Below are 23786 nucleotides of genomic sequence, written 5' to 3'. Positions count from 1 at the left end.
GCTTCCTGTAGTTGTTGATGAGTCTCTCATGTTGCTGAGGAAACATTTTGTCCCACTCTTCAGAAGTGCTGTATCTCAGCAGATGGTTATGGGTTTTCCACGTGCCACAAAGCTCTGGTATTTATCATCCTATAACTAGTGCTCCATTTTCTTAAAAACAAAAAAAATGTTTTAAATGGTGAGCCAATCATGCTTTACCGCCAAAAGTCATTTTCTCATGGCTTTCTCTTGTCCCTCTGCAGCATGTAGTGAGCAATATGTTGGGACATATAGAATCGCAATACATATTGTATGGTGAGGTCCCTGGCTATTCAATACATATCGTATGGTGAGGTCCCTGGTTATTCAATACATATCGTATGGTGAGGTCCCTGGCTATTCAATACATATCGTATGGTGAGGTCCCTGGCTATTCAATACATATCGTATGGTGAGGTCCCTGGCTATTCAATACATATCGTTTGATGGTGAGGTCCCTGGCTATTCAATACATATCGTATGGTGAGGTCCCTGGCTATTCAATAGAGAGGTAAGTGAGAGTCACAAGATCTGTCAACAAAGCTATTCAATACATATTGTATCGCTGAGGTCCCTGGCTATTCAATACATATTGTATCGTGAGGTCCCTGGCTATTCAATACATATTGTATCGTGAGGTCCCTGACTATTCAATACATATCGTAAGGTTCCTGGCTATTCCCATCCCTAGTATCTGTAGTTTCCTGTTTGAAAGTGACCTCTAACCCCTGACCTCTGATTGTGTTTCCTGTCCAGGAGAGCGCTTGGCCAAACCAGAGAGAGGGAAGATGAGAGTTCACAAGATCTCCAACGTCAACAAAGCTCTCCACTACATCACCAGTAAAGGAGTCAAGCTGGTGTCCATCGGAGCTGAAGGTGGGTTCAACAATACCCTGGTCACTACTGATACTGACTGGACTGTAGTACACTAGACTGTAGTACTATGTAGTACACTAGACTGTAGTACTATGTAGTACACTAGGCTGTAGTACACTAGGCTGTAGTACTATATAGTACACTAGGCTGTAGTACACTAGGCTGTAGTACACTAGGCTGTAGTACTATGTAGTACACTAGGCTGTAGTACTATGTAGTACACTAGACTGTAGTACTATGTAGTACACTAGGCTGTAGTACACTAGACTGTAGTACTATGTAGTACACTAGGCTGTAGTACACTAGACTGTAGTACTATGTAGTACACTAGGCTGTAGTACACTAGACTGTAGTCCACTACATCACCAGTAAAGGAGTCAAGCTGGTGTCCATCGGAGCTGAGGGTGGGTTCAACAATACCCTGGTCACTACTGATACTGACTGGACTGTAGTACACTAGACTGTAGTACTATGTAGTACACTAGACTGTAGTACACTAGGCTGTAGTACTATGTAGTACACTAGGCTGTAGTACACTAGGCTGTAGTACACTAGGCTGTAGTTCACTAGGCTGTAGTACTATGTAGTACACTAGGCTGTAGTACACTAGACTGTAGTACTATGTAGTACACTAGGCTGTAGTACACTAGACTGTAGTCCACTAGGCTGTAGTACTATGTAGTACACTAGACTGTAGTACTATGTAGTACACTAGGCTGTCGTACACTAGACTGTAGTCCACTACATCACCAGTAAAGGAGTCAAGCTGGTGTCCATCGGAGCTGAAGGTGGGTTCAACAATACCCTGGTCACTACTGATAGTGACAGGACTGTAGTACACTAGACTGTAGTACACTAGACTGTAGTACACTACATCACCAGTAAAGGAGTCAAGCTGGTGTCCATCGGAGCTGAAGGTGGGTTCAACAAAACCCTGGTCACTACTGACTGGACTGTAGTACACTAGGCTGTAGTACACTAGGCTGTAGTACACTAGGCTGTAGTACACTAGGCTGTAGTACTATGTAGTATACTAGTCTGTAGTACACTAGACTGTAGTACACTAGTCTGTAGTACACTAGTCTGTCGTACAATATTATATAGTACACTAGACTGTAGTACACTAGACTGTAGTACTATGTAGTATACTAGTCTGTAGTACTATGTAGTATACTCGTCTGTAGTACTATGTAGTATACTCGTCTGTAGTACACGAGACTGTAGTACATTAGTCTGTAGTACACGAGACTGTAGTACATTAGTCTGTAGTACACTAGACTGTAGTACAATAGTATATAGTACACTAGACTGTAGTACACTAGACTGTAGTACACTAGACTGTAGTACACTAGCCTCATTAGACCAGCCCCATCTCGCGAGTCCTGGTCAAAAGTAGTGTTATTTGGGACACATCCATGGCACCCTATTCCCTACATACTGCTGTACTCGGTTTAATTCGATTAGCTCTGTTCCAGCCATTATTGCGAGCCGTTCTCCCCTCAGTCCAAATTGTTCCACAGGGATGCTGGTCCATGTTGACTCCAATGCTTCCCAGTTGTGTCAAGTTGGCTGGATGTCCTTTGGGTGGTGGACCATTCTTGATACACACAGGAAACTGTTGAGGGTGGAAAAACCCAGCACCGTTGCAGTTCTTGGCACAAACCGGTGCGCCTGGTACCTACTACCAAACCCCAGTCAAAAGACACTTAAATATTTTGTCTTCCCCATTCACCCTCTGAATGGCACACACACACACACACACAATCCATGTCTCGATTTGTCTCAAGGTGTAAAGCTCCTTCATTAACCACCTGTCTCCTCCCCTGTATTTAACAAGTGACATCAGTAGGGGATCATAGCTTTCACCAGGCCCTGCAGTTTACGTGATCTGGAGTTATCGGCTTAGACCACGACATAACATAATCCTATGGGACCTGGTCTAAAGTAGTGCACTTCATAGGGAATAGAGTGCCATTTGGGACTGAACGGATATTCTAATTAGCTGAATAAACACCCAAAACAACGCCTGTTCTCCCCGACACTGTCTGCAACAAAAACTCTCTGGGATTTACTGTAATTGGAAGCTGGTGTGCGTGTGTGTGCGTGCGCGTGTGTGTGTGTGTGCGTATATGCTTGTGTTTTGTCTGTGGTGGTCACACATGACCGCATCTCTCAAAAGCAATGTTGGGCCCCTCAATCCTCCTCCTCCTCCTCCTTTCCCCCTCAGAACAGAAGCTGAGCTAAAGGGGTATGTTAACCACGGTTCTAGTTTAACCAACTCAACACAGTGGTAAATGTAAGGCAGTAGCGCTATAGGTTCGGGGGTGTGTTCAGAAATATGGTTGCTATTTTTATGTTTGTTCCTAACATAACGACAAACCAGGGGGCGTAGGTTTAACTACTTTTAATGAACATATACTTCAGCTAGACAACTCCATGTTTAGCCATGCAAGACATTCTTTTACCAACTCGCGCACCCGCATAGCCTGCTGGGTAACATAGTCTAAATGTTACCCATGGGTGCAGTAATTGTAAATATGGGCGCAGTTCCTGGCAGGGGTGGTGTAAAAGGGGCTGGGTTTTTGATGAATGGCGAGGCTTGGCCCCTCTCACTGACCAATCAGAATGTGCTCCATGGCTAAATATGTGGTTTCTTCAAGTTGTTTATTTTTACGGTCATCAACTCCAATTCGAATGTTAGTCTGTTATGGCCTAGTTCGTTAAATAGCCTAGACTGTAGTCCACTAGGCTGTAGTCCACTAGGCTGTAGTCCACTAGGCTGTAGTCCACTAGGCTGTAGTACACTAGGCTGTAGTACACTAGGCTGTAGTACACTACACTGTAGTACACTCGACTGTAAAAATCAAATCAAATGTTATTTGTCACATGGTTAGCAGATGTTAATGCGAGTGTAGCGAAATGCTTGTGCTTCCAGTTCCGACAATGCAGAACACTAGACTGTAGTACACTCGACTGTAGTACACTCGACTGTAGTACACTCGACTGTAGTACTATGTAGTACACCCATATTTGCTAAATATATTTTCTCTCCACATTGTTCTAATTGCCTTGCTTCAGTATAGAAATACGTTGTTCAACATGGGCTATAGCGTTCTCACTGATATAGGGGTCTAGGCCTACTGTAAATTACAGTCTGGACATGGGCATGCCAAACGTCGTCAATAAGCGAGATTACATTTACTAGGCTATTGATAAGGCCTTTTAAAGACAGTGTATACTTAAGCAATAATGCCCGAGGGGGGTGTGGTATATGGCCAATATACCATGGCTAAGGGCTGTTGTTATTACGCACGACGCAACGCGGAGTGCCTGGACACAGCCCTTAGCCGTGGTATATTGTAATGTATCACAAAACCTCCCGAGGTGCCTCATTGTTATTATAAACTGTTTATAATTGTTTTATATATCAAACTGTATAGCATATACAGGGCTGTTCACAGGGCTGCTATACTGTTCACAGGAGCTGGATAAAGGTCCGTTAGAAAGAGGCAGGCTTCTGTAACCGCTTGGAGCCAGTGAAGCCTGTGTTCCGGCTAGTTTGGTACCCTCTGAGCGCTCTACGTTCCCGGCTAGTTTGGTACCCTCTGAGCGCTCTACGTTCCCGGCTAGTTTGGTACCCTCTGAGCTGGCTTGGAGCCTGTGTTCCCGGCAAGTTTGGTACCCTCTGAGCTGGCTTGGAGCCAGTGGAGCCTGTGTTCCCGGCTAGTTTGGTACCCTCTGAGCGCTCTGTGTTCCGGCTAGTTTGGTACCCTCTGAGCTGGCTTGGAGCCAGTGGAGCCTGTGTTCCCGGCTAGTTTGGTACCCTCTGAGCACTCTGTGTTCCGGCTAGTTTGGTACCCTCTGAGCGCTCTGTGTTCCGGCTAGTTTGGTACCCTCTGAGCTGGCTTGGAGCCTGTGTTTCCGGCTAGTTTGGTACCCTATAACAATAGTGAGGCTATATACAGGGGTACCGGTACAGAGTCAATGTGGAGGCTATATACAGGGGGCACCAGTACAGAGTCAATGTGGAAGCCATATACAGGGGCTACCGGTACAGAGTCAGTGTGAAGGCTATATACAGGGGGTACCAGTACAGAGTCAATGTGGAGGCTATATACAGGGGGTACCGGTACAGAGTCAGTGTGGAGGCTATATACAGGGGGTACCAGTACAGAGTCAATGTGGAGGCTATATACAGGGGGTACCAGTACAATGTGGAGGCTATATACAGGGGGTACCAGTACAATGTGGAGGCTATATACAGGGTGTACCAGTACAGAGTCAATGTGGAGCCTATATACAGGGGGTACCAGTACAATGTGGAGGCTATATACAGGGGCTACCGGTACAGAGTCAATGTGGAGGCTATATACAGGGGGTACCAGTACAATGTGGAGGCTATATACAGGGGGTACCAGTACAATGTGGAGGCTATATACAGGGGGTACCGGTACAGAGTCAGTGTGGAGGCTATATACAGGGGGTACCGGTACAGAGTCAGTGTGGAGGCTATATACAGGGGGTACCGGTACAGAGTCAATGTGGAGGCTATATACAGGGGGTACCGGTACAGAGTCAGTGTGGAGGCTATATACAGGGGGTACCGGTACAGAGTCAGTGTGGAGGCTATATACAGGGGGTACCGGTACAGAGTCAATGTGCGGTGGCACAGGTTAGTCGAGGTAATTGAGGTAATATGTTGATGTCGGTAGAGTTATTAAAGTGACTCTTATTTTATTTATATATATTATATTCATTTATTTATTTATTTTTTAATTATGAATATAACTACAGTTCCCTGAAGTGGGGAACGAGGTATGACATATTTTGGCCCCGCGTCGTCAGTGGGTTTGGACTCGCTTAAGAGCGGTACTGAATTGAGGAAATGAACGGTCTTCCGAGGGCGGCCTCTGCATTCATTGGCCCTTTGGGGGAGTTTTGGGCTCCAGAGTGGCGCAGCGGTCTTAGGCACTGCATCTCTACGGACACCCTGGTTCGAATCCAGGCTGTATCACAACTGGCCGTGATTGGGAGTCCCAAAGGGCGGCGCACAGTGTAGGCCGTCATTGTAAATAAGAATTTGTTCTTAACTGACTTGCCTCGTTAAATAACGGTTAAATGTATATATTTGATTGGTAATTGACTCAGTGTTATCCCTCTTTCAGGGAACATTAGTTATATTCATAACTGTAAGTTTCTCTCTCTCGCTCCCCATGTCTGCGCCTCTTTCCTATCCTGCTGTCTCTCTCTTCCTCTCCTCCTTCCTGTATCCCATTAAGCCTTATAAGGAGCTCTCTCTTCCTCTCCTCCTTCTTCCTGTATCCCATTAAGCCTTATAAGGAGCTCTCTATGTGCTGGTGTAGATTGTATCCTCTCTCACTTTCTTCACTGTTCATTCTCTCTGTGACAGTGCCTCTCTCCTTCTCTCTCTACTCTTCCCCTTTCTCTCTCGCTCTCTTTGTCTCTCTCCTACTCTCTCGCTCTCTCCCCTACTCTCTCGCTCTCTCCCCTACTCTCTCGCTCTCTCCCCTACTCTCTCGCTCTCTCCCCTACTCTCTCGCTCTCTCCCCTACTCTCTCGCTCTCTCCCCTACTCTCTTGCTCTCTCCCCTACTCTCTTGCTCTCTCCCCTACTCTCTTGCTCTCTCCCCTACTCTCTTGCTCTCTCCCCTACTCTCTTGCTCTCTCCACTACTCTCTCTCCCCTACTCTCTCTCTCTCCTACTCTCTCTCTCGCTCTCTCTCCTACTCTCTCTCTCTCTCTCTCCTACTCTCTCTCTCACCTTCTCTCTCTCTCTCCTACTCTCTCTCTCCTACTCTCTCTCTCTCCTACTCTCTCTCTCTCCTACTCTCTCTCTCTTCTCTCTCTCTCGCTCCCTGTGTGTGTGCCTCCTTCTTCCCCCTCTTCTCTCTTCTTCTCTTCCTCTCCTGGGGTTAATCCACACCGAGGCCAGAATAAAAGGGCCTAAACCAGACTTGCATTCCAGACAGATTAGCCGATTGGAATCCCCTCTTGGATGCGCTTCCCTGCTGCCCAGGGACTTGTGGGCGGGATGGGGAGGGGCGGGAGTTCAGTAGGAGGGAGGAGTGGACCTAGTTATCTCAGCTAGAATAGCAGGCTAAATAGCTAGCAGACAGTAACAGCATAACCGGTAGCTCATGGAGTGAGGGTGGCAGAGGGTCATATGACAGGACAGGGGGCATGGTGGAGGACGGGTGGGTGGGGGCTGGTGACAGGGTGGGTGGGGGCTGGTGACTGGTGGTTATAGGTTGGTGACAGGGGTGGGTGGGGGCTGGTGAAAGGTGACTGAGGGCTAGTGATTGGTGGGTGGGGGCTAATGACAGGTGACTGAGGGCTGGCGACTGGGAGGGGTGAGGGCTGGCGACTGGGAGGGGTGAGGGCTGGCGACTGGGAGGGGTGAGGGCTGGCGACTGGGAGGGGTGGGGGCTGGCGACTGGGAGGGGTGGGGGCTGGCGACTGGGAGGGGTGGGGGCTGGCGACTGGGAGGGGTGGGGGCTGGTGACTGTTGGGTGAGGGCTGGTGACGGGAGGGTTGAGGGCTGGTGACGGGGAGGGGTGGGGGCTAGTGACTGTTGGGTGAGGGCTGGGGAGGGGTGGGGGCTCGTGACTGGTGGGTGAGGGCTGGTGTTGTGTGGGTGTGGGCTGGTGACTGGTGGGTGAGGGCTGGTGTTGTGTGGGTGTGGGCTGGTGACAGGTCAGAGGGTGGAAGGATGGGATTAGTGACAGGACAGGGGGTGGAAGGATGGGATTAGTGACAGGACAGGGGGTGGGATTAGTGACAAGACTGGGGGTGGGAGGATGGGATTAGTGACAGGACAGGGGGTGGAAGGATGGGATTAGTGACAGGACAGGGGGTGGGATTAGTGACAAGACAGGGGGTGGGAGGATGGGATTAGTGACAGGACAGGGGTGGGAGGTTGGGATTAGTGACAGGACAGAGGGCGGGAGGATGGGATTAGTGACAGGACAGGGGTGGAAGGATGGGATTAGTGACAGGACAGGGGGTGGGATTAGTGACAAGACAGGGGGTGGGAGGTTGGGATTAGTGACAGGACAGGGGTTGGGATTAGTGACAGGACAGAGGGCGGGAGGATGGGATTAGTGACAGGACAGGGGGTGGGAGGTTGGGATTAGTGACAGGACAGGGGTTGGGATTAGTGACAGGACAGGGGGTGGGAGGTTGGGATTAGTGACAGGACAGGGGTGGGAGGATGGGATTAGTGACAGGACAGGGGTTGGGATTAGTGACAGGACAGGGGTTGGGATTAGTGACAGGACAGGGGGTGGGAAGATGGGATTAGTGACAGGACAGGGGGTGGGATTAGTGACAGGACAGGGGGTGGGAAGATGGGATTAGTGACAGGACAGGGGTTGGGATTAGTGACAGGACAGGGGGCGGGAGGATGGGATTAGTGACAGGACAGGGGGTGGGAGGTTGGGATTAGTGACAGGACAGGGGTGGGATTAGTGACAGGACAGGGGGTGGGAAGATGGGATTAGTGACAGGACAGGGGTTGGGATTAGTGACTGGACAGGGGTTGGGATTAGTGACAGGACAGGGGTTGGGATTAGTGACAGGACAGGGGGTGGGGGGTTGGGATTAGTGACAGGACAGGGGGTGGGAGGTTGGGATTAGTGACAGGACCGAGGGCGGGAGGATGGGATTAGTGACAGGACAGGGGTTGGGATTAGTGACAGGACAGGGGGTGGGGGTTGGGATTAGTGACAGGACAGGGGGTGGGAGGTTGGGATTAGTGACAGGACCGAGGGCGGGAGGATGGGATTAGTGACAGGACAGGGGTTGGGATTAGTGACAGGACAGGGGGTGGGGGGTTGGGATTAGTGACAGGACAGGGGGTGGGAGGATGGGATTAGTGACAGGACAGGGTGGGAGGATGGGATTAGTGACAGGACAGGGGAGGATGGGATTAGTGACAGGACAGGGGTTGGGATTAGTGACAAGACAGGGGGTAGGAGGTTGGGATTAGTGACAGGACAGAGGGCGGGAGGATGGGATTAGTAACAGGACAGGGGTTGGGATTAGTGACAGGACAGGGGTTGGGATTAGTGACAGGACAGGGGTGGGAGGATGGGATTAGTGACAGGACAGGGGTTGGGATTAGTGACAGGACAGGGGGGGGATGGGATTAGTGACAGGACAGGTGTTGGGATTAGTGACAGGACAGGGGGTGGGAGGATGGGATTAGTGACAGGACAGGGGTTGGGATTAGTGACAGGACAGGGGGTGGGAGGTTGGGATTAGTGACAGGACAGGGGTTGGGATTAGTGACAGGACAGGGGGTGGGAGGATGGGATTAGTGACAGGACAGAGGGCGGGAGGATGGGATTAGTGACAGGACAGGGGGTGGGAGGTTGGGATTAGTGACAGGACAGAGGGCGGGAGGATGGGATTAGTGACAGGACAGGTGTTGGGATTAGTGACAGGACAGGGGGTGGGAGGATGGGATTAGTGACAGGACAGGGGGTGGGAGGATGGGATTAGTGACAGGACAGGGGGTGGGAGGATGGGATTAGTGACAGGACAGGGGTTGGGATTAGTGACAGGACAGGGGTGGGAGGATGGGATTAGTGACAGGACAGGGGGTGGGAGGATGGGATTAGTGACAGGACAGGGGGTGGGGGTTGGGATTAGTGACAGGACAGGGGGTGGGAGGTTGGGATTAGTGACAGGACAGGGGTTGGGATTAGTGACAGGACAGGGGGTGGGATTAGTGACAGGACAGGGGGTGGGATTAGTGACAGGACAGGGGGTGGGAGGATGGGATTAGTGACAGGACAGGGGGTGGGAGGTTGGGATTAGTGACAGGGGGGTTGGGATTAGTGACAGGACAGGGGGTGGGAGGTTGGGATTAGTGACAGGACAGGGGTTGGGATTAGTGACAGGACAGGGGGTGGAGGTTGGGATTAGTGACAGGACAGGGGGTGGGAGGATGGGATTAGTGACAGGACAGGGGTTGGGATTAGTGACAGGACAGGGGGGAGGATGGGATTAGTGACAGGACAGGGGGTGGGAGGATGGGATTAGTGACAGGACAGGGGGTGGGAGGATGGGATTAGTGACAGGACAGGGGTGGGATTAGTGACAGGACAGGGGGTGGGATTAGTGACAGGACAGGGGGTGGGAGGATGGGATTAGTGACAGGACAGGGGTTGGGATTAGTGACAGGACAGGGGGTGGGAGGTTGGGATTAGTGACAGGACAGGGGGTGGGAGGTTGGGATTAGTGACAGGACAGGGGTTGGGATTAGTGACAGGACAGGGGGTGGGAGGTTGGGATTAGTGACAGGACAGGGGGTGGGAGGATGGGATTAGTGACAGGACAGGGGGTGGGAGGATGGGATTAGTGACAGGACAGGGGTGGGAGGTTGGGATTAGTGACAGGGGTGGGAGGTTGGGATTAGTGACAGGACAGGGGGTGGGAGGATGGGATTAGTGACAGGACAGGGGGTGGGAGGATGGGATTAGTGACAGGACAGGGGGTGGGAGGATGGGATTAGTGACAGGACAGGGGGTGGGAGGATGGGATTAGTGACAGGACAGGGGTTGGGATTAGTGACAGGACAGGGGTTGGGATTAGTGACAGGACAGGGGATGGGATTAGTGACAGGACAGGGGGTGGGATTAGTGACAGGACAGGGGTGGGATTAGTGACAGGACAGGGGGTGGGATTAGTGACAGGACAGGGGTGGGATTAGTGACAGGACAGGGGGTGGGATTAGTGACAGGACAGGGGGTGGGATTAGTGACAGGACAGGGGGTGGGATTAGTGACAGGACAGGGGTGGGATTAGTGACAGGACAGGGGGTGGGAGGATGGGATTAGTGACAGGACAGGGGTTGGGATTAGTGACAGGACAGGGGGTGGGATTAGTGACAGGACAGGGGGTGGGATTAGTGACAGGACAGGGGGTGGGATTAGTGACAGGACAGGGGGTGGGATTAGTGACAGGACAGGGGGTGGGATTAGTGACAGGACAGGGGGTGGGAGGATGGGATTAGTGACAGGACAGGGGTTGGGATTAGTGACAGGACAGGGGTTGGGAGGATGGGATTAGTGACAGGACAGGGGATGGGATTAGTGACAGGACAGGGGATGGGATTAGTGACAGGACAGGGGGTGGGATTAGTGACAGGACAGGGGGTGGGATTAGTGACAGGACAGGGGTTGGGATTAGTGACAGGACAGGGGGTGGGATTAGTGACAGGACAGGGGGTGGGATTAGTGACAGGACAGGGGTTGGGAGGATGGGATTAGTGACAGGATAATGCCAGATCTTTAAATGGAATGAACAGGATTTGTGGTTCCCTCCCCCAGCTGGATGTTTGTTCAGTACATCCCTCATCTCACCATATTGACAGTCTGTTTCTGTCTTGTATTCAAGTATTCAAATCAAATCAACAGGTATTGTGTTCTTATGTAACATTACACTTGAAGCCCCTGACCTGATGTTATATCGTGTCAGTGTTTTATATGACATGTGGTGAGCCTGTTGTAAGTGAACTGGTTCCAGTTCAGTGGGTAACTAACGCACTACGTGCCCTAGATTAGAGGTAGAAACACATGGTTAGTTTGGGAGGAGAGGAGAGGAGAAGCAGGGTGACCTACAGGGAGAAGGGGAGAGGCAGGGTGACCTACAGGGAGGAGAGGAGATGCAGTGATTAGTTTGGGAGGAGGATTATTAGTTTGAGGAGGAGAGGAGGAGATGCAATGATTAGTTTGGGAGGAGGAGAGGTAGTGAGTTTGGGAGGAGTGATTAGTTTGGGAGGAGAAGAGATGCAGTGATTAGTTTGGGAGGAGAGGAGATGCAATTATTAGTTTGAGGAGTGATTAGGGAGGAGATGCAGTGATTAGTTTGGGAGGAGAGGAGATGAGTGATTAGTTTGGGAGGAGTGATTAGTTTGGGAGGAGAGGAGATGCAGGATTAGTTTGGGAGGAGAGGAGATGCAGTGATTAGTTTGGGAGGAGATGAGAGTGATTAGTTTGGGAGGAGTGATTAGTTTGGGAGGAGAGGATGCAGTGATTAGTTTGGGGGGAGGAGTGATTAGTTTGGGAGGAGAGGAGATGCAATTATTAGTTTGGGAGGAGAGGAGATGCAGTGATTAGTTTGGGAGGAGATTAGGAGATGCAGTGATTAGTTTGGGAGGAGTGATTAGTTTGGGAGGAGAGGAGATGCAGTGATTAGTTTGGGAGGAGTGATTAGTTTGGGAGGAGAGGAGATGCAATGATTAGTTTGGGAGAGGAGATGCAATTATTAGTTTGGGAGGAGTGATTAGTTTGGGAGGAGAGGAGGCAGTGATTAGTTTGGGAGGAGTGATTAGTTTGGGAGGAGAGGAGAGGCAGTGATTAGTTTGATTAGTTTGGGAGGAGAAGGTAGTGATTAGTTTGGGAGGAGGATTAGAGGAGTGATTATTAGTTTAGTTTGGGAGGAGAAGAAAGATTAGTTTGGGGAGGAGAGGAGATGCAATTATTAGTTTGGGAGGAGAGGGGAGAGGAGAGTTTGATTATGTGGGGGAGGAGAGGAGATGCAGTGAGTTTGAGGAGATTAGTTTGAGTGATAGATTAGTTTGGGAGGAGTGAGGAGAGGTAGTGATTAGTTTGGGAGGAGTGATTAGTTTGGGAGGAGGAGATGCAAGTTTTGATTAGTTTGGGAGGAGAGGAGTGATTAGTTTGGGAGGGGATTAGGAGAGGAGATGCAGTGATTAGTTTGGGTTTGGGAGGGAGGAGTGCAATTATTAGTTTGGGAGGAGAGGAGATGCAATTATTGGTTTGGGAGGAGTGATTAGTTTGGGAGGAGAGGAGTGATTAGTTTGGGAGGGAGGAGTGATTAGTTTGGGAGGTTTGAGAAGAGGAGAGGCAGGGTGAATTACAGGGAGAAGAGGAGAGGCAGGAGAAGTTTGGGAGGAGTGACAGGGAGAAGAGGAGATGCAGGGTGACCTGATTAGGAGAAGAGGAGAAGGGTGATTAGTTTGGGAGAGGAGGCAGGGTGACGGGTTTGGGGACAGGGAGAAGAGGAGAGGCAGGGTGACCTCCATAGGGGGAGGGAGAAGAGGAGAGAGGAGAGGGTGACCAGTGACAGGGAGGAGAGGAGAGGAGAGCAGGGTGACCTACAGGGAGAAGAGGATTAGTTTGGGAGGAAGAGGGTGACCTACAGGGAGAAGGGGAGAGGCAGGGTGAAGTTTGGGAGGGTGACCTACAGGGAGAAGGGGAGGCAGGGTGACCTGATTAGGGAGGAGAGGGGAGGAGAGGGGGAGGGTGACCTACAGGGAGAAGAGGATGCAATTATTAGTTTGGCAGGAGTGACTATAGGAGGATTAGAAGAGGAGAGGCAGGGTGACCTACAGGGAGAAAGAGGAGGGTGACCTACAGGGAGAAGGGGAGAGGCAGGGTGACCTACAGGGAGAAGAGGAGAGGCAGGGTGACCTACAGGGAGAAGAGGAGAGGGGCAGGGTGACCTACAGGGAGAAGAGGAGAGGCAGGGTGAACTACAGGGAGAAGAGGAGAGCAGGGTGACTACAGGAAGAGGAGAGGCAGGGTGACCTACAGGGAGAAGAGGAGAAGCAGGGTGACCTACAGGGAGAGGGAGAAGGAGAGGCAGGGTGACCTACAGGGAGAAGAGGAGCAGGGTGAGCAGGGAGAAGAGGAGAGGCAGGGTGACCTACAGGGAGAAGAGGAGAAGCAGGGTGACCTACAGGGAGAAGAGAAGCAGGGTGACCTACAGGGAGAAGAGGAGAAGCAGGGTGACCTACAGGGAGAAGAGGAGAGGCAGGGTGACCTACAGGGAGAAGAGGAGAGGCAGGGTGACCTACAGGGACAGGGAGACCTAGGGGAGAAGGGGAGAATACAGGGGCAGGGTGACCTACAGGGAGAAGAGGAGAGGCAGGGTGACCTACAGGGAGAAGAGGAGAGGCAGGGTGACCTACAGGGAGAAGAGGAGAGGCAGGGTGACCTACAGGGAGAAGAGGAGAGGGGCAGGGTGACCTACAGGGAGAAGAGGAGAAGCAGGGTGACCTACAGGGAGAAGAGGAGGCAGGGTGACCTATAGGGAGAAGAGGAGAAGCAGGGTGACCTACAGGGAGAAGAGGAGGGGCAGGGTGAGAAGGGGAGAAGCAGGATGACCTACAGGGAGAAGAGGAGAGGCAGGGTGACCTACAGGGGAGAGGAGGGGCAGGGTGACCTACAGGGAGAAGAGGGGCAGGGGCAGGGTGACCTACAGGGAGAAGAGGAGAGGGGCAGGGGTGCTATAGGGAGAAGAGGTGAGGGTGCAGGGAGAAGAGGAGAAGCAGGGTGACCTACAGGGAGAAGAGGAGGGCAGGGTGACCTATAGGGAGAAGAGGAGGGCAGGGTGACCTACAGGGAGAAGAGGAGGGGCAGGGTGACCTACAGAGAGAAGCAGGGTGACCTACAGGGAGAAGAGGAGAAGCAGGGTGACCTATAGGGAGAAGAGGAGAGCAGGGTGACCTATAGGGAGAAGAGGAGGGGCAGGGTGACCTACAGGGAGAAGAGGAGGGCAGGGTGACCTACAGGGAGAAGAGGGGGGCAGGGTGACCTACAGGGAGAAGAGGAGAAGCAGGGTGACCTACAGGGAGAAGAGGAGGGGCAGGGTGACCTACAGGGAGAAGAGGAGAAGCAGGGTGACCTACAGGGAGAAGAGGAGAAGAGGAGGGGCAGGTGACCTACAGGGGAGAAGAGGAGAGAGGCAGGGTGACCTATAGGGAGAAGAGGAGGGGCAGGGTGACCTATAGGGAGAAGAGGAGGGCAGGGTGACCTACAGGGAGAAGAGGAGAAGCAGGGTGACCTACAGGGAGAAGAGGAGAGGCAGGGTGACCTATAGGGAGAAGAGGAGGGGCAGGGTGACCTACAGGGAGAAGAGGAGAAGCAGGGTGACCTACAGGGAGAAGAGGAGAGGCAGGGTGACCTACAGGGAGAAGAGGAGAAGCAGGGTGACCTACAGGGAGAAGAGGAGGCAGGGGGCAGGGTGACCTACAGGGAGAAGAGGAGAAGCAGGGTGACCTACAGGGGGAGAAGGGGAGAAGCAGGGTGACCTACAGGGGAGAAGAGGGGACCCACAGGGAGAAGAGGGGGCAGGGTGACCTATAGGGAGAAGAGGAGAGGCAGGGTGACCTATAGGGAGAAGAGGAGGGGGAGTGACCTACAGGGAGAAGAGAGAAGCAGGGTGACCTACAGGGGAGAAGAGGGTGACCTACAGGAGAAGAGGAGGGCAGGGAGAAGGGAGAGAGGAGGGGCAGGGTGACCTACAGGGAGAAGAGGAGAAGCAGGGTGACCTACAGGGAGAAGAGGAGGGGCAGGGTGACCTACAGGGAGAAGAGGAGGGGCAGGGTGACCTACAGGGAGAAGAGGCAGGGTGAGGGAGCAGGGTGACCTACAGGGAGAAGAGGAGAAGCAGGGTGACCTACAGGGAGAAGAGGAGAGGGGCAGGGTGACCTAAAGGGAGAAGAGGAGAAGCAGGGTGACCTACAGGGAGAAGAGGAGAAGGGCAGCAGGGTGACCTACAGGGAGAAGAGGAGAAGCAGGGTGAACTACAGGGAGAAGAATACAGGGAGGAGGAGGCAGGGTGACCTACAGGGAGAAGAGAAGAGGCAGGGTGACCTACAGGGAGAAGAGGAGGGGAGGGTGAGCAGAAGTGACCTACAGGGAGAAGAGGAGAGGCAGGGTGACCTACAGGGAGAAGAGGAGAGGCAGGGTGACCTACAGGGAGAAGAGGAGGGGCAGGGTGACCTACAGGGAGAAGAGGAGAAGCAGGGTGACCTACAGGGAGGAGAAGAGGAGAAGCAGGGTGAACTACAGGGAGAAGAGAAGAGGCAGGGTGACCTACAGGGAGAAGAGGAGGGCAGGGTGACCTACAGGGAGAAGGGTGACCTACAGAGAGAGGGTTCAGGGTGACCTACAGGGAGAAGAGGAAGAAGCAGGGTGACTCACAGGGAGAAGAGGTGGTTTGACCTACAGGGAGTGCAGGGGCAATACCCAGGGTGACCATAGGGAGAAGTTGTCATGGATATCGGGTCCCCCCATCAGGGAGAAGAGGAACCTGGGTGACCTACAGGGAGAAGAGGAGAAGCAGGGTGACCTACAGGGAGAAGATATAGCAGGTGACCTACAGGGATATAGCAGGGAGACAGGGAGAAGTATATAGGGAGAAGAGGGGGGCCTGTCTACAGGGAGAAGAGGAGAAGCAGGGTGACCTACAGGGAGAAGGGGGCAGGGTCTACAGGGAGAAGAGGAGAGGCAGGGTGACCTACAGGGAGAAGAGGATAGCAGGGTGACCTACAGGGAGAAGAGGGGGCAGGGGCGAATACAGGGAGAAGAGGAGAGGCCCCTCTACAGGGAGAAGAGGAGAAGCAGGGTGACCTACAGGGAGAAGGGGGCCCCTCTACTGAAGAGGATAGGCAGGGTGACCTACTGACTAAGGGAGTATATAGGGTGACCTACAGGGAGAATAGGGGGGCTATACCTACAGGGAGAATAGAGAGGCAGGGTGACCTACAGGGAGTATATAGCAGGGTGACCTACAGGGAGGAGGAGAAGCAGGAGGAGAGTATCTAGCCCCCTACTGTATCTAGCCCCTCTACAGGGAGAAGATATAGCAGGGTGACCTACAGGTATATAGCAGGGCGAATAGGGAGAAGATACAGCCCCTCTACAGGGAGAAGATATAGCCCCGCTGTATATAGGGAGTATACTGACCTACAGGGAGAAGAGGAGAAGCAGGGTGACCTACAGGGAGAAGAGGATAGCAGGGTGACCTACTGTATATAGCCTCGAGAACTGTATATAGCCCTCGCTACTGTATATAGCCAGGCTACTGTATATAGCCCCTCTACTGTATATAGCCCCTCTACTGTATATAGCCCCTCTACTGTATATAGCCCTCTACTGTATATAGCCTGACCTACTAGGGAGAAGGGGGGCAGGGCGAATACAGGGAGAAGATATAGGCAGGGTGACCTAGGGAGAAGATAGCAGGGTGACCCTCTAGGGTATATAGCCCCTCTACTGTATATAGCCCCTATAGGGATATAGCCCCCTCTACTGTAGGATAGCAGGGTGACCTACTGTATATAGCCTCTACTGTTTAGAGCAGGGTGACCTATAGGGAGAAGAGGAGGTGCAGGGTACTACAGTATATAGCCTCAGGGAGAAGGGGGCTACTGTATATAGCCTCGCTACTGTATATAGCCTCGCTACTGTTTATAGCCTGTCTTTTTACTGTTTTATTTCAGGGTGACCTACCTATTGTTCATGTCAATAAATAACTGTATTGGTTTATTGGTTAGATCCTCCATTAGTTGTCATGGATTTCACTGGAAACCTGCCTGACTACACCTGTTGTATTCATCATTTCACTGTAAGGTCTACTGTATATACCTGTTGTATATTCAGCATTTCACTGTGAGGTCTACTGTATATAGCACCTGTTGTATTCATCATTTCACTGTAAGGTCTACTACACCTGTTGTATATAGCCCCGGCATATATAGCCCTGTACTGTCTATATACACCTGTACTGTATATCGCTACTGTATATAGCCCCGCTACTGTATGAGGTCTACTGTATATAGCCTCGTACTGTATATAGCATTTCACTGTATAGGTCTACTACACCTGTTGTATATAGCATTTCACTGTATAAGGTCTACTACACCTGTTGTATTCAGTATTTACTGTAAGGTCCTACACCTGTTGTATTCAGCATTTCACTGTAAGGTCTACTACACCTGTTGTATTAGCATTTCTACTGTATAAGGTCTACTGTATACACCTGTTGTATTCAGCATTTCACTGTATAGGTCTACTACACCTGTTGTATTCTGTATATAGCATTTCACTGTATATACTACACCTGTATATAGTATTCTGCATTTCACTGTGACTGTATATACTACACTACTGTTATAGCCTTACTGTATTACACTGTGAGGTCTACTAGCCTGTTTTTTACTGTTTTATTTCTTTACCTACCTATTGTTCATGTAATACATATGTTTGCAGTATTGGTTAGAGCCTTTATTCAGGATTTCATAGTGAGGTCTACTACACCTGTTGTATTCATCATTTCACTGTAAGGTCTACTACACCTGTTGTATTCTGCATTTCACTGTGAGGTCTACTACACCTGTTGTATTCGGCATTTCACTGTGAGGTCTACTACACCTGTTGTATTCTGCATTTCACTGTGAGGTCTACTACACCTGTTGTATTCAGCATTTCACTGTGAGGTCTACTACACCTGTTGTATTCAGCATTTCACTGTGAGGTCTACTACACCTGTTGTATTCAGCATTTCACTGTGAGGTCTACTACACCTGTTGTATTTGGCATTTCACTGTGAGGTCTACTACACCTGTTGTATTCAGCATTTCACTGTGAGGTCTACTACACCTGTTGTATTCTGCATTTCACTGTAAGGTCTACTACACCTGTTGTATTCTGCATTTCACTGTGAGGTCTACTACACCTGTTGTATTCTGCATTTCACTGTAAGGTCTACTACACCTGTTGTATTCAGCATTTCACTGTGAGGTCTACTACACCTGTTGTATTCAGCATTTCACTGTGAGGTCTACTACACCTGTTGTATTCAGCATTTCACTGTGAGGTCTACTACACCTGTTGTATTCAGCATTTCACTGTGAGGTCTACTACACCTGTTGTATTCAGCGCACGTGGCAAATATACTTTGATTTGATACCTCTTAATGCTAGATTCTGATCACGCTCTGCGCATGTTATTCTACGCACGTATTCGTTTTTCTAACGTAGCTGATCCTCATACCCCCCCCCCCCCCCTTCATGTTTAACTCTTAACTCACCCTCTCCTGAACCACGATGATGTAGCACGTCTCTGCGTCGTATTTCCGATCAGCTGAAATAAAATAAAAACCCTGCTGGTGATTTTACGGAACATTCTGGAACAAACATGTAGCCTGTTATTTTTGAAGGCTTACAACCGGTCTGTCTGCGCCCACGGGATATTGCAGTTGCACAAGCAGGACGCAGCTCTTTACACTTTGGAGATAAAACTGTCAGTGTTTTGTGTGATGTAGGTTCATCTTTATAATTGTTGTCATATTGTAGTTCCTGGGACGAAAGAAGAACAGCACTTTACTTGCCTTGTCTGCTTCCTGCGCAGCCTAGCCAGTGTTTGCAACATTCAGTCGCTAATTAGACAACATGTCTGCGTCTTGCTGCGTTCCACCTCCGGGAAACCGAATGTTTTCGGCAGCTGAGCGTGTATCCGAATAGGTGAAAAGTCTGACAATGGGCAAGTTCCTTTTGCATCGCCCATCGCCATAGTAATGCAGTGGTGTAAAGTACTTATTAAGTAAAAAAAATACTTTTTATTTTTTTGGGGGGGGGTTTCTGTACTTTACTTGATTTTGCCGACTTTTATTTTTACTTCACCTCATTCCTAAAGAAAATAATGTACTTTTTACCCCGTACATTTTCCCTGACACAAACATCTCTAGACTGCCTGCCTGTTTGTGTCGTGCTTATGTTTACCATACTGACAACAAAGTTTTACAAACAAGTCAACAACGTATTTTGTGTAAAACGTAAATAGCTGCACGCAGCCCTCCTGAAGAGAAATAACATTAAAAATCACGTGTATTATGCTGACAGAGGCATCGAATACAGTAGTTAGAACCAGAAGTGGGCATTCAGCACAGCAGCTACGTAGGCATGTAGGAGTACTGTAGTGCATGTAGGAGTACTGTAGTGCATGTAGGAGTACTGTAGTGCATGTAGGAGTACTGTAGTGCATGTAGGAGTACTGTAGTGCATGTAGGAGTACTGTAGTGCATGTAGGAGTACTGTAGTGCATGTAGGAGTACTGTAGTGCATGTAGGAGTACTGTAGTGCATGTAGGAGTACTGTAGTGCATGTAGGAGTACTGTAGTGCATGTAGGAGTACTGTAGTGCATGTAGGAGTACTGTAGTGCATGTAGGAGTACTGTAGTGCATGTAGGAGTACTGTAGTGCATGTAGGAGTACTGTAGTGCATGTAGGAGTACTGTAGTGCATGTAGGAGTACTGTAGTGCATGTAGGAGTACTGTAAGTGCATGTAGGAGTACTGTAAGTGCATGTAGGAGTACTGTAAGTGCATGTAGGAGTACTGTAAGTGCATGTAGGAGTACTGTAGTGCATGTAGGAGTACTGTAAGTGCATGTAGGAGTACTGTAGTTCATGTAGTGCATGTAGGAGTACTGTAGTGCCTGTAGGAGTACTGTAGTGCATGCAGGAGTACTGTAGTTCATGTAGTGCCTGTAGGAGTACTGTAGTGCATGTAGGAGTACTGTAGTTCATGTAGTGCCTGTAGGAGTACTGTAGTGCCTGTAGGAGTACTGTAGTGCCTGTAGGAGTACTGTAGTGCATGTAGGAGTACTGTAGTGCCTGTAGGAGTACTGTAGTGCATGTAGGAGTACTGTAGTGCCTGTAGGAGTACTGTAGTGCCTGTAGGAGTACTGTAGTGCCTGTAGGAGTACTGTAGTGCATGTAGGAGTACTGTAGTGCCTGTAGGAGTACTGTAGTTCATGTAGTGCCTGTAGGAGTACTGTAGTGCCTGTAGGAGTACTGTAGTGCCTGTAGGAGTACTGTAGTGCCTGTAGGAGTACTGTAGTGCCTGTAGGAGTACTGTAGTGCCTGTAGGAGTACTGTAGTGCCTGTAGGAGTACTGTAGTGCATGTAGGAGTACTGTAGTGCCTGTAGGAGTACTGTAGTGCCTGTAGGAGTACTGTAGTGCCTGTAGGAGTACTGTAGTGCCTGTAGGAGTACTGTAGTGCCTGTAGGAGTACTGTAGTGCCTGTAGGAGTACTGTAGTGCCTGTAGGAGTACTGTAGTGCCTGTAGGAGTACTGTAGTGCCTGTACGAGTACTGTAGTGCCTGTACGAGTACTGTAGTGCCTGTACGAGTACTGTAGTGCCTGTACGAGTACTGTAGTGCCTGTACGAGTACTGTAGTGCCTGTACGAGTACTGTAGTGCCTGTACGAGTACTGTAGTGCCTGTAGGAGTACTGTAGTTCATGTAGTGCCTGTAGGAGTACTGTAGTGCCTGTAGGAGTACTGTAGTGCATGTAGGAGTACTGTAGTGCCTGTAGGAGTACTGTAGTTCATGTAGTGCCTGTAGGAGTACTGTAGTGCCTGTAGGAGTACTGTAGTGCCTGTAGGAGTACTGTAGTGCCTGTAGGAGTACTGTAGTGCCTGTAGGAGTACTGTAGTGCCTGTAGGAGTACTGTAGTGCCTGTAGGAGTACTGTAGTGCCTGTAGGAGTACTGTAGTGCCTGTAGGAGTACTGTAGTGCCTGTAGGAGTACTGTAGTGCATGTAGGAGTACTGTAGTGCATGTAGGAGTACTGTAGTGCATGTAGGAGTACTGTAGTGCATGTAGGAGTACTGTAGTGCATGTAGGAGTACTGTAGTGCATGTAGGAGTACTGTAGTGCATGTAGGAGTACTGTAGTGCATGTAGGAGTACTGTAGTGCATGTAGGAGTACTGTAGTGCATGTAGGAGTACTGTAGTGCATGTAGGAGTACTGTAGTGCATGTAGGAGTACTGTAGTGCATGTAGGAGTACTGTAGTGCATGTAGGAGTACTGTAGTGCATGTAGGAGTACTGTAGTGCATGTAGGAGTACTGTAGTGCATGTAGGAGTACTGTAGTGCATGTAGGAGTACTGTAGTGCATGTAGGAGTACTGTAGTGCATGTAGGAGTACTGTAGTGCATGTAGGAGTACTGTAGTGCATGTAGGAGTACTGTAGTGCATGTAGGAGTACTGTAAGTGCATGTAGGAGTACTGTAGTGCATGTAGGAGTACTGTAAGTGCATGTAGGAGTACTGTAGTGCATGTAGGAGTACTGTAGTGCATGTAGGAGTACTGTAGTTCATGTAGTGCATGTAGGAGTACTGTAGTGCCTGTAGGAGTACTGTAGTGCATGCAGGGTACTGTAGTTCATGTAGTGCCTGTAGGAGTACTGTAGTGCATGTAGGAGTACTGTAGTTCATGTAGTGCCTGTAGGAGTACTGTAGTGCCTGTAGGAGTACTGTAGTGCCTGTGGGAGTACTGTAGTGCATGTAGGAGTACTGTAGTGCCTGTAGGAGTACTGTAGTGCATGTAGGAGTACTGTAGTGCCTGTAGGAGTACTGTAGTGCCTGTAGGAGTACTGTAGTGCCTGTAGGAGTACTGTAGTGCCTGTAGGAGTACTGTAGTGCCTGTAGAGTACTGTAGTTCATGTAGTGCCTGTAGGAGTACTGTAGTGCCTGTAGGAGTACTGTAGTGCCTGTAGGAGTACTGTAGTGCCTGTAGGAGTACTGTAGTGCCTGTAGGAGTACTGTAGTGCCTGTAGGAGTACTGTAGTGCATGTAGGAGTACTGTAGTGCCTGTAGGAGTACTGTAGTGCCTGTAGGAGTACTGTAGTGCCTGTAGGAGTACTGTAGTGCCTGTAGGAGTACTGTAGTGCCTGTAGGAGTACTGTAGTGCCTGTAGGAGTACTGTAGTGCCTGTAGGAGTACTGTAGTGCCTGTGGGAGTACTGTAGTGCCTGTGGGAGTACTGTAGTGCCTGTGGGAGTACTGTAGTGCCTGTGGGAGTACTGTAGTGCCTGTGGGAGTACTGTAGTGCCTGTGGGAGTACTGTAGTGCCTGTGGGAGTACTGTAGTGCCTGTGGGAGTACTGTAGTGCCTGTGGGAGTACTGTAGTGCCTGGGGAGTACTGTAGTGCCTGTGGGAGTACTGTAGTGCCTGTGGGAGTACTGTAGTGCCTGTGGGAGTACTGTAGTGCCTGTGGGAGTACTGTAGTGCCTGTGGGAGTACTGTAGTGCATGTAGGAGTACTGTAGTTCATGTAGTGCCTGTAGGAGTACTGTAGTGCCTGTAGGAGTACTGTAGTGCATGTAGGAGTACTGTAGTGCCTGTAGGAGTACTGTAGTTCATGTAGTGCCTGTAGGAGTACTGTAGTGCCTGTAGGAGTACTGTAGTGCCTGTAGGAGTACTGTAGTGCCTGTGGGAGTACTGTAGTGCCTGTGGGAGTACTGTAGTGCCTGTAGGAGTACTGTAGTGCCTGTGGGAGTACTGTAGTGCCTGTGGGAGTACTGTAGTGCCTGTAGGAGTACTGTAGTGCCTGTGGGAGTACTGTAGTGCCTGTGGGAGTACTGTAGTGCCTGTGGGAGTACTGTAGTGCCTGTGGGAGTACTGTAGTGCATGTGGGAGTACTGTAGTGCCTGTAGGAGTACTGTAGTGCCTGTAGGAGTACTGTAGGAGTACTGTGGGAGTACTGTAGTGCCTGGGGAGTACTGTAGTGCATGTAGGAGTACTGTAGTGCCTGTGGGGAGTACTGTAGTGCCTGTGGGAGTACTGTAGTGCCTGTAGGAGTACTGTAGTGCCTGTGGGAGTACTGTAGTGCCTGTAGGAGTACTGTAGTGCCTGTAGGAGTACTGTAGTGCCCGTAGGAGTACTGTAGTGCCTGTAGGAGTACTGTAGTGCCTGTAGGAGTACTGTAGTGCCTGTAGGAGTACTGTAGTGCCTGTAGGAGTACTGTAGTGCCTGTGGGGAGTACTGTAGTGCATGTAGGAGTACTGTAGTGCCTGTAGGAGTACTGTAGTGCCTGTAGGAGTACTGTAGCGCCTGTAGGAGTACTGTAGCGCCTGTAGGAGTACTGTAGCGCCTGTAGGAGTACTGTAGTGCCTGTAGGAGTACTGTAGCGCCTGTAGGAGTACTGTAGCGCCTGTAGGAGTACTGTAGTGCCTGTAGGAGTACTGTAGTGCATGTAGGAGTACTGTAGTGCCTGTAGGAGTACTGTAGTGCCTGTAGGAGTACTGTAGTGCCTGTAGGAGTACTGTAGTG

General features: G+C 50.2%; 1 protein-coding gene across 3 annotated transcripts in view; it reads left to right on the top strand.

Annotated features, from left to right (window-relative positions):
* Positions 1–777: 777 nt before the first annotated feature.
* Positions 778–23786, top strand: part of LOC135525478 (alpha-actinin-1) — a 92266-nt gene continuing 69257 nt past the window's right edge. For 2 of the 3 annotated variants that reach the window (XM_064953145.1, XM_064953143.1), the window contains exon 1: positions 778–894. In XM_064953145.1, coding sequence (XP_064809217.1) covers positions 807–894 — 88 coding nt within the window. In that variant the 5' untranslated portion in view covers positions 778–806. Of the gene's footprint in view, positions 895–1768; positions 1812–23786 lie in introns of those variants that run through there. The other variant, XM_064953146.1, reaches the window with a different exon arrangement.

The sequence above is a fragment of the Oncorhynchus masou genome, chromosome 32 (genome assembly GCF_036934945.1).
Source record: "Oncorhynchus masou masou isolate Uvic2021 chromosome 32, UVic_Omas_1.1, whole genome shotgun sequence".
Taxonomy (NCBI): domain Eukaryota; kingdom Metazoa; phylum Chordata; class Actinopteri; order Salmoniformes; family Salmonidae; genus Oncorhynchus; species Oncorhynchus masou.
This window is presented reverse-complemented; position numbering and strand designations above follow the sequence as displayed.